This window comes from Empidonax traillii, unplaced genomic scaffold (genome assembly GCF_003031625.1).
Source record: "Empidonax traillii isolate 1590-97213 ecotype Southwest subspecies unplaced genomic scaffold, ASM303162v1 scaffold942:size440630, whole genome shotgun sequence".
NCBI classification, from domain to species: Eukaryota; Metazoa; Chordata; class Aves; order Passeriformes; family Tyrannidae; genus Empidonax; species Empidonax traillii.
Window position 1 is genome coordinate 272,033 of NW_020956135.1, and position 11,020 is coordinate 283,052.

General features: G+C 43.8%; 1 protein-coding gene across 1 annotated transcript in view; it reads left to right on the forward strand.

The window, feature by feature from the left end:
- The first annotated feature begins 3,546 nt into the window (after nucleotides 1–3,546).
- LOC114067624 (chromodomain-helicase-DNA-binding protein 1-like) overlaps nucleotides 3,547–11,020 on the forward strand; it is a 53,567-nt gene continuing 46,093 nt past the window's right edge. Inside the window, exon 1 of the mRNA XM_027903190.1 lies at nucleotides 3,547–3,900. Within this exon, the coding sequence (XP_027758991.1) occupies nucleotides 3,547–3,900 (354 nt within the window). The remainder of the gene's footprint in view (nucleotides 3,901–11,020) is intronic.

Consider the following 11,020-nt stretch of genomic DNA (forward strand, 5'->3'; position numbering starts at 1 on the left):
TTGTGATGTCCTGTACCATTCACCAGGTGATGCTGTTGGGTCACTGGAGGAGTAGAACTTGTAATGTCCAGTGCCTGTCACCAGGCAGCACTGTGGGATCCCTGGTCACTGCCACGTGGGATGGGGGAAAAACAATACCCTCCCGGTATGTCAGAGGGAAAGAAAAAAACCCAAAAAACCAACTCGGTTCCCCTTCCCACACTGGAAAAAAGGGGGGGGGGAAGGGGGAAGAAAAAGGACAGCAATAAAACAGAAAGTTCTCCCAATGGAAGAAAACTCACTAACTTTAACTGGTTAGGGTTCACTTTAAGCAGGGCCTGCAGCCAGGAACTGTTAAGAAGAGAGCAGCAGCAAACTCCCCTCTGACAGGAAGAAAAACAAAACCAGTCAGCGTCTGCAGCTTGCAGCAGGTCCTGAGCCCACCAGTACACCAGCCTCTCCTCCCCACCTCCTTCCAGCCACACACCCTAGCCCCCCTCCCCCAACTCCTCCCCCTTCGTTTTCAAGAAGACTAATCTCTCGGCCATCAGTGGACCAGGCCAATTCTTTTGTTCACCTGATGGCCCATACACAGAGCACACACGGGAGGGGAAAGGAAAGAAAAATTCCTTGCTAAAATCAGAACTATGACAGCTACGTCAATAATTTTCCCTAAAGAAAGGTGAAAAGGTATTAGACTGTGTAGCATTTTAAACACTTGGAAAAGCAACTGAAGTCTGTCATGATGCAATGTGGAATGTTTATGCATGTACTAAAATTGGGAAAAAAACTACCAAAAGAAAAACCCTTTACATTTTAAATTTATTTTTTCTAAATTCTGTATTGTTTTGAACTGGTTTATACTTTGTTTCAGGGCAACAGGCTTGAAAAATATTGACCTGTTCAATTGTGCTCACTTGTTACACTCTTGTGGGATCTGTAAGTTGGTAGGATGTTTTTTAAAAGCTGTATCAGTTTCTTCTACAGACTGCACTGACACTACTAAGGGAGGGGGGGTGTTAGGGGAAGGTTGGAGAGGGTATTAATACCAATGTCAAAATAAACTGTTCTCGTGGAGCATCACTCACCAGCAGGCAAATATATTGTTTGAGGACCAAAACTGTGTTTTCCAGGTGCTTGGCTTCAGATGTGATTGCTCATAATGCTGCTTTGTACCGTTTTTTGAATTGTGTGAAAATTGTGGAAATTGAAAATTAATGTAGTAGCATTTAAAGTGAAATTTTGAAATTGCTTCTTCTTTAGTTCCCCCCCCTATTTGTAAGAAGATGATAGATGTAAGGGGGATTTTTTTAACATACATATGTGTAACTGTGTACCTTCTCTTAAATAGCTCCTTCCTTCCAGGGTTAGCATCTGAATTACTGGGATTTAATCTGAATAACTGCTCATGCAGTAGAGGGTCATAAGTAATCTCCTGACAGGGAATAGAGATTTATATTAATTTTTAATAACTAAGGCTTACTTAATGTAACTGTATTTGGGACTAAAGAAAGCTGCTCTCCATTACTGTTTTTTACCCCTTAGCATGCCAGTAATTTTGTGTTTGTAGTAAAATGTGGGGAGGCTGGGGGAGGAGAATTCTAGTTTTCTTTCATGAATACGTTAGCTAAAATACTGTGGCAAAAAAAATTGGCTACAATTAAGTCCTGAGACAGGGTGAATCTGGGCCCTGCTTAGGTGATACTAAGAAGTAATGGCTATGTTAAATTTTTACTAGGTCAGCACTAGACAAGTGAAACAAAAATAAAAAGCCAAGTACATTGATGAATGCTGAGGTGGATGGGGACAGGGAACCCCGGAACAGAGGCTTTCCTTTTACCCCTGCTCCAAGGGGGAGCGGTGCTCTCCCCCTGGTGTCCTGTCCCCCCCCCCCCCCCATGGCACCTCATGGCCCCCTGGCAGAGAGGACATGGGGCCGTCAGTCAGGCAGGAGGGAATGCAGGCAGAGAGAGCATTTATTGATCTGACAACAGCTTAAGTAGGTCTTGGGGGAATTACAAAGTAACCACTGAGAGCACAGGACGTCTTACAAACAACCAATGATGACAAAGGGTTAACAACCAATAAGATGACCTTTCAGTTATCTCAGACATTCCAAGGATACAGCGAGGTATTTTGGGAAGAAGAAGGGTTACACAAAGAGTCACAATCACCATCTTGGAAACGTGGTCACTTTAAGAACATTACAAACTTCTGCATTCTTTTATATCCTAAAAGCATTTTGCAACAGTACGTATATATCCCAGTGAAGTTACACCTACATAAGCAAAGTGCTAGAAAGAGATGCTCTATGATTGTGAATTGACATGGTGTAGCTGATTGTTTTCATTGTGAAAAATTTCCGTCTTGTATCCAATCAGAATCTCCCCAGGGGTAACTTGTACCCATTACCCCCCCTCCTCTTTTCCATGTAAAAAATGAGTCTCTATTTTCTTTGTCACCACTCTTTAAATACTGGTGATAAGGTCTCCCTCTAAGCCTTCTTTTCTCAAAGCTAAGTTCTCTCAACCTTTCCTCATATGGCAGGCTTCACAGTTCTTTGATGATCTTTATGGCCCTTCTCTAGACCCTCTCCAGCCTATCCATATCTTTTTCGTATAGCAAGGACCAAAACAACGCAGTATTCCAGGTGTGGCCTCACAAGGTGCTGAGTAGAGTGGGATAATGACTTCTTTATCTCTGATGGTGATGCTCTTGTTGATACAACTCAGCATCCTGTTGGCTCTGCCACAGCAGCTCACTGTTCATTCATAGTGAACTCATTGTCCACCAGGACCCCTAGGTCCCTTTCCACAGAGCTGCTCCCCAGCCAGGTAGATCCCAGCCTGTGCTGCGCTCCTGGATTATGTTTTCCCAGGTGCAAGAGCTTACATTTGTTTTTGTTGAACTTCAAGGGGAAGAAACCAGGCTCTCCAGAGATGAGCCCAAGGGTGGTAAGCCAGAGTTAGGGGTGAAATCAGCAGCCCAGCTGAAGTGCATGTACACTAATGCACGCAATATGGGTAACAAACAAGAGGAGCTGGAAGCCATCATGCAGCAGGAAAACTATGATGTAGTCGCCATCACAGAAACGTGGTGGGATGACTCACATGACTGGAGTGCTGCTATGGATGGCTACAAGCTCTTCAGAAAGGACAGTCAAGGTAGGAGAGGTGGAGGGGTGGTTCTGTATATTAGAGGGTCTCTTGACTCTGTAGAACTCAAGGTTAGTGACAATAAGGTTGAGTGCCTATGGGTAAGAATCAGGGGGAAGGCCAACAAGGCTGACATCCTGGTGGGAGTCTGTTATAGACCACCCAACCAGGATAAAGAGGTGGATGAATTATTCTATAAGCAACTGGTGGATGTTTCAAAATTGCCAGTCCTTGTTCTTGAGGGAGACTTTAACCTGCCAGATGTCTGCTGGGAACTCAACACAGCAGAGAAGAGGCAGTCTAGGAGGTTCTAGGAGTAATCACAGTGGGGTTGGATCAAGGGTTGGACTTGATGATCTCGGAGGTCTCTTCCAACCCAGTTAATTCTATGTTTCTATGATTCTTGGAGTGCATGGAGGATAGCTTCTTGTCACAGCTGGTGAGCGAGCCTACCAGGGGTGGGGCCCCACTAGACCTGCTGGTTACAAACACAGAAGGGCTGGTGGGAGATGTGGTGGTCGGAGGCTGTCTGGGGTACAGTGATCACGAAATGATGGAGTTCTCAATGCTTCGTGAAGCAAAGAGGGGTATCAGCAAAACCTCTACCCTGGACTTTCGGAGGGCAGACTTCAGCCTATTCAGGATGCTGATTGGGAGAGTACTTTGGGAAACAGCCCTTAAAAACAAAGGGATCCAGGAAGGATGGACATATTTCAAGAAGGAAATCTTGAAGGTGCAGGAACAGGATGTCTCTATGTGCCAAAAGGTGAGCCGGCGAGGAAGATGACCAACCTGGCTGAACAGGGAACTTTTGCAGGAACTTAGGGGAAAAAAGAGAGTTATTCACCTTTGGAAAAAAGGGCAGGCAACTCATGAAGTGTTTAAGAATGTCGTTAGGTCATGCAGAAAGAAAATTAGAGAGGCAAAAGCACAATTTGAACTTAATCTGGCCACTTCTGGTAAGGATAACAAAAAGTGTTTTTATAAATACATTAATAGCAAAAGGAGGGGCAAGGAAAACTTCCATTCTTTGTTGGACGTGGGAGTGGGAGAGGGGGAACATAGTTACCAAAAATGAGGAAAAGGCTGAGATACTTAACATCTTCTTTGCCTCTGTTTTCAGAAAGACAGGTTGTCCTCAGGACAACTGGCCTCCTGAGCTGGTAGGCAGGGACTGGGAGCTGAATAGCACCCCTGTAATCCAAGAGGAAGCAATTAGTGACACGCTGAACCACTTGCATCCTCACAAGTCTATGGGACCAGATGGGATCCATCCTAGGGTGATGATGGAGCTGGCAGAAGAGCTTGCTAAGCTGCTCTCCATCATTTATCAACAGTCCTGGCTAACCAGGGAGGTCCCAGATGACTGGAAGTTGGCCAATGTGATGCCCATCCACAAGAAGGGCCAGAAGGAAGATCTGGGAAACTACAGACCTGTCAACCTGACCTCAGTGCCCAGCAAGATTATGGAGCAGATTATCTTAAGTGCAATCACACAGCACCTATAGGACACATGGGGGATCAGACCCAGCCAGCAGGGATTTAGGAGGGGCAAGTCCTGCCTGACCAACCCAATCTCCTTTTAAGACCAGATAACCCACCTAGTGGATGAGGGGAAGGCTGTGGATGTGGTCTATCTGGACTTCAGCAAAGCCTTTGACACTGTCTCCCATGATATACTCCTGGAAAAGCTGGCAGCCCATGGCTTGGACAGGTGCACTCTTCACTAGGTTAAGAACTGGCTGGATGACCGGGCCCAGAGAGTGCTGGTGAACAGTTCTGCATCCAGTTGGCGGTCAGTGACTAGTCATGTCCCCCAGGGATCAATATTGGGCCCAGTCCTGTGTAATATCTTTATTGATGATCTGGATGAGGGAATCGAGTCTACCCTTAACAAATTTGCAGATGACACCAAGTTGGGGGGGAGTGTAGGAGGGTAGGAGGGCTCTGCAGAGGGACCTGGACAGGCTGGATCGATGGACTGAAACCAATGGTATGAGGTTCAACAAGACCAAGTGCCGGGTCCTGCACTTTGGCCACAATAACCCCATGCAGCACTACAGGCTGGGGACAGTGTCTGGACAGCGGACAGGCAGAAAGGGACCTTGGGGTTCTGATTGACAGGAAACTGAACATGAACCAGTGGTGTACCTGGGTGGCCAAGAAGGCAAATGACATCCTGGAAGGCCATCTACCCTTACAGCAGGAAACACTGATGCTTTTATATCAATACCTTTCACATGTGCATAGCTTTATGGCCTGCCTGTCTTCCAGCAGGGGCCCATAGGCATGTCTGTGAGAATCTTATCTCTTCTTGTAGCCAGGGGAGTTACTTCTCTACAGACAGGGAGAACATACCCAGCACCATGTGTGAGAAAGAACTCTTTTCCATGCTAGGTCTTCCCTGGCAGCCAAGGTTTCCTTGATAAAATGCTCACTTTCCCCTCCTTTCAACTTTTCCAAAAACCTTTGCCCCTGACAGTAGCAAAGGATAGTAGTCTGTGCTCCCGACAATTTGTGGCACCCTCTCGGCAACATCTCAGACCTTAGCTCCCAGAACGCTGCATACCTCTCATGACTCTCTGTCAGGTTGGCAGATGGGTGCCTCATTGCCCCTTAAGAGGGTCACCCACTGTTAATTTCTCCACCCTAGGTGTACTGTAGCAGAGTTTCAGGTTTTAAGTCCAATAAGGTAATTTATTTGAGTGCTACAGTGGTAGAAACAGCTTGAACTGGGTACCTCCACAGAGGAACCCTGAACAAACAAAACCCTGGGTAATTATACCTTTATGATCTTAATTCCTTGCCCCTCTCATGACAGTTCTGACCAGTAGTAATATTAAGGTCTGGGGTCTTCCCATTCCTCACTGGGTCCCTTCATTTTCTCTAGGCTGGCTCCTTCTTATCTCTAAGGTTCCAGCTTCTGCTTGATGCCAAAACCAGCATAAAATAACTGCTCAGAGACAGTTTTGGGTCCTTAAGCAGCAAAGGTATTTATTTTGAGCAACATTGGGGTGCTAACCAGCTCACACTGGACAAACTAGCTCCAAAATTCTCAGTGAAAAGTCAGGTAATTTATACAGTTTTGGTGAGAGATTACAATATTTTATATGAATATTTATTAAAATTACATCATCTAGTTATAATATTCATATTAGGTGGGGTTCAGGCAGAGGTTGAGGTGGAGTCATCCTTTTGGGTAGATTCCTGGGGGTTGTTCCTGTTTCTTTGGCCTCGTGGGGGTCGTTTTCTCTGTTCCTCATTGTCATGAACTTTTCAACTCTTCCTGACTACGTGTGAAAGTCTTATTAAAGAACCCCTTTACTCAGCCCTTCACCCCCCCAAATGTCCATCCTATCTAATTTATGACTACCTTTAACCTTTTTGTTATCTTTCATTAGGACAGAGCATATCAGGCATAAGCAGGCCTCTTGCAGCCTGGTGCCTTCTCTCTCTTAACTAATCTCATAATACATGCTCTCTGTCTCTATCATTTGAACCTAAATGCAGTATTCCTCAAAGTGGGATCTGTGAGCCTCTCCTCAGAGCAGGATTCTAGCATCTAAAAATCCTTGCTGTTTCATGCTCATTAGAACCGGCTCTGGGGCCTCCTTTTATTGAACTAGGTAGAAGTTCAGCATACCTAGGTGAAAATTCACAGCTTGCAGCCTAAGGCCTCAACACACCTAGATATTAATGCTAAGTAAGTAATGCTAGGCAACTAATAAATATCCTTTCTTTACACCTGCTATGAGTACTTCTCTTTTTTTTTTTTTTTTTGTGATAACCAGTGTGTGCTGCTGTTACACTTTCTCCTTGCAGACCTTGCTTGTGTCTCTAGCTGTTAAAGCTTCATATTTGGTTTTGCTTGTAATGCTGGAGGGTGGAGACTGAAGCAGAGTCCTGTTTTTGTGGGTCACTGTTAAGGAAACTTCCCTGTCCAACCATCCAAGAGCCAGCCAGCCACTCTGGCAGTCACACCTGCACCACCTGCACTAGGACTGAAGCCCCTTCGCACTGGGCAGCTCCAGTGAGTTGACAGGTGTCCCGCTTGACTCCCTACACACACCACACACACAGTCAGACCAGATTTCCTAACCAACTCGACCCCAGGTTTCCTATAGCAGAGTCTCAGACATCCAGATGGTTCAAATAGTTTAATCTTGGTGCAATAACTAAATAAGTAACAGCTCAAGCTGGATGCCTCTGAGGAGGGATCTCGAACAGAGGACACCCCCCCCCCCCCCCCCCCCAGACTTTTATATCCTCACAGGAAAATCTGGGGTCCTTGACTTCTGCTATGTCTCTCAGTGTCCAGTCACCTGGCTTCATCCCAGGTCCCTGTGCCCTTTGCTGTGCAAAGGGTTGGTGCCAGTTCACAGCCCCTTGCCTCAGGCTCCAGCCACCCAGAGCTCAACCTGCAGCTCACACTGCAGCTGCACCTTGAGCTACCTACACCAAATGTATTCTTCAGCAGTCACCAAGGTCCAAGGTGCCTCATTCTCTGTGGTGTCCACCACAGGAGCATGGTTCTGAAACCACTTATCTATCTCTGTCTTGGCCCCGCTAATATTGCTCAACCTTTTATCTGTTTCCTGCAACTCGGTCACCTGATGCAAGAGATCATCAACCTATGAGCATCTTTTGCAGGTTCTTACCTTTTCTCCAGGATAAGGACCTGGGCCCTCATTGCAACCTTCCATCTGTACTGATGTCTCCTTCCTTACCAGTTCTGTCTGTGTGGAAGTGTTAGACATCTCGGGGGCTCTGTAGAAACACTGGTTTTAACTCTGGGGCCTACAAGCAGTGTGCAAGGCCCTTCTCACACACACTGCACAAACTGCTGCACCTTCTCAATCTCTGTTTGCATACCCTGTTTATATTTTTCCATTTTATTTTTATGCATATGTATTTATGTGTGTGTAGATAAATATACATATTTTTCCCCTAGGTTTAAGAAAAAAAATATTTCTATGAGAGAGCAGGGGCAGTGAGTTTGATAGAGGGAATGGTTAAATTGAATTCCTTCTTCATGACACCTATGTTAGTGTAAAATTGAATCCGAAAGATGCTAGTATTAAGTTCTTATTTAAAAAATAAAAGTCAATCAAATGACATAGTTTGAAATCATGTCATATCAGTTTTATACTTTATGAAAGAAGTAATGTTTTAAAATAAAATAAATATTAATTTTTTGTAAGGTTTGGCCAAAGTACGGAAAAACAGGGACATAGTCTGCACCTGGAAATATGTGACAGCTAGTGATTTGCCTTGGAATAAACTTATTCTCTTCTGGCTCTTGGACTACAGTGATCTCAGTGTTAGAAATAAATATATCAATTTTCTCTCTGATGTTTGGAAAAGTTGAGTTTTGGAGGTGGTTTTTGGGGTGGGTTTTGCTTATTTATTTAAGTGTAGGATTTAGGCATTTTTGGTGGCATTTTGTCACAGGGACTTGTCTGGTAGGTATTTTCTTGTGTCTCAAGGTTTCTTCTTGCTGAATTTTTTTCTTTTCATGTACCATCTTCCACTGTTCCTTTGACATTTACTTATGGCACTGTGCTATGCTGAGAAATGCTATTGTTTTATAATACTCTAATTTACCCAACACTAAAGGTAAGGTTAGAGTTGTGTATGATAATACTATTGTATTTAAAATATCTTTGGTGAAACATGGTGGAAGTTGCCTTTAATTTTTAGTAAATGGTTTAAATGCCAGTCATGTTCTACAGTGAGTGTCTTGCTTTTATTTTTCACGTCAGGTTAACATGTTAGCATTATAGCATCATGCCTGAAGTAGGCCCTCGATGACAGGAATGGGAAGCAGCTTTGTTGCTCTCCAACAAGTCTTAAGTAAACACAGCAGTCATATTTCTTCATATCCCCCCACTTCAAAATAAGGAAGCTTTATCATGGTTTGTTTCTTTCTTTCAAAGTCAATGGCTGCAAATGGTTTGTTGGGGTGCTGTCTACAGGCATCAGTTTGTGAATAGCTTAATTTTTTTCCCTCAGTAGTACAATTTAATTGGTGTTAGTAACAGGGAGAGTAGTGGTTCTGTTTTGTGGCTTTAAATGTTGTTAATTGTGTTCTGGTGCAGAAGATGATCAACCTACCCCCTTCTCCCCCCCCCCAAACTCTTGCTGGCTGACAACCAGATGAATTGTGCTGGCAGTGATAGGCTTAGACTTTGATATTAGCTTTTGGGTTTTTATTCTTTTGGATTTTGTTATCATCTTTAAAGAGGGGTTGTTTCTTTTTAAAGGCTTGCAACCCAAGTGTACATAATTTAAAATAATTTTGTTTGTATGGTGGTGTAATTCCAATGTTTTCCCCCATGATATCTTAAAAGTATGGTAGTATTTAACCTAATGAGGAATTTCATTAAAGTTTAAACTTGGTTCCTTTGTAAAATTATTTTAGAAACCCAAATGTTTGTATGTTTTTGAATAGTCATGAAATAAAGGTTTAACTTTAAATATTTTATTTGAATATGTTAAATCTAGTGTGAAATGGATGTATATGTGGAATAATCCAGTGGCTCAAGAGTATGTTCAGGTCACTGATTATATGACTTGGTACAAGTCATATAATCAGTGACAAATTCAGAGTTTGTCTGTGTGGGGAATTTTACTGCTGTTATTTTAACAGTATAAGATGGTCTGCATGGATTTATATTATGTGTGACAACACACCTCTGGTTTTCCAGTTACTTCTAAAAACACTTTTTTTAATCAACTGTTTGGTCGTATTTTGTATAAAGATGGTCCAAATCACTACATGAAATGTAACTTTCAAGTGCTTCCTTAAAGATACTTTCCCCCCGCTATTCTTTTAATGAAAAAAATTAAACTAGGGGAACAAAACAGAGTTTATATTTGCTTTGAAGAAATGCATGCTCAAAATAAAAAATTAGGGGGACGACACAATCTAAAAAGACTTAAAACAATTGTGTGTTTGTGTATACACAAAAATATGTGGGGTTTGATAGAGTTAAGTAAGGATTTTGATGGGTGAAAAATAGTTTTGTTTGACTCCTCTAAATTAATGATAAATGTTCTTCCTTCTTTCTTCTCTCCCTTCCCTCCCTCCCCTGCTGCTTCCTCTTTCTGCCCCCACACCCCCTGCTTCTTTTAAGGTTTAGTGAAAAGTATCTGATTAAACTCTGAATTTTCATTCCTGATTTATTTAATCCAGTGCATTCATTTGTATGCTATCAGTGTGTCTGGGCTAAGCAAAACAAACACCTGAAGAAAAGTACTAAGATCAGTGTTTACAGAGCCATCGTGCTGTCTACTCTTCTATATGGTTCTGAGTCATGGGTCATTTACCGGCACCACTTGCGTCTCTTAGAACGCTTCCATCAGCGCTGCCTCCGTACAATCCTAAACATCCACTGGACTGACTATGTGACCAACACATCTGTCCTTGAGCAGGCAGCAGTCCCAAGCATTGAGGCCATGCTGCTGAGAACACAGCTGTGCTGGGCAGGGCACGTCTCCAGGATGCAGGACCACTGCCTCCCTAAGATTGTGCTCTGTGGGGAACTTGCCACTGGCTGCAGTGAGAGAGGAGCCCCGAAGAGGAGATACAAGGACTGCCTGAAACAGTCCCTCAGCCTTGGCAATATTGATCACCACCATTGGTCTACCCTGGCCTCCAATCGGGAGGCCTGGAGACACACCATCTATAACGCTGCTGCTGCTTTTGAGAACACACGCAGGATCACTCTCGAGGAGAAAAGACAACGCAGAAAGAATCGCGTCTTGTCGATATCACCTGGGGAGTCTTTCTGCTGTGCCTTCTGCAACCGGACTTGTCTATCTCGCATTGGCCTTTTTAGCCATCAGCGCGCTTGTAGCAAGCGTGGGTAGAGCCCCTCTCAAAT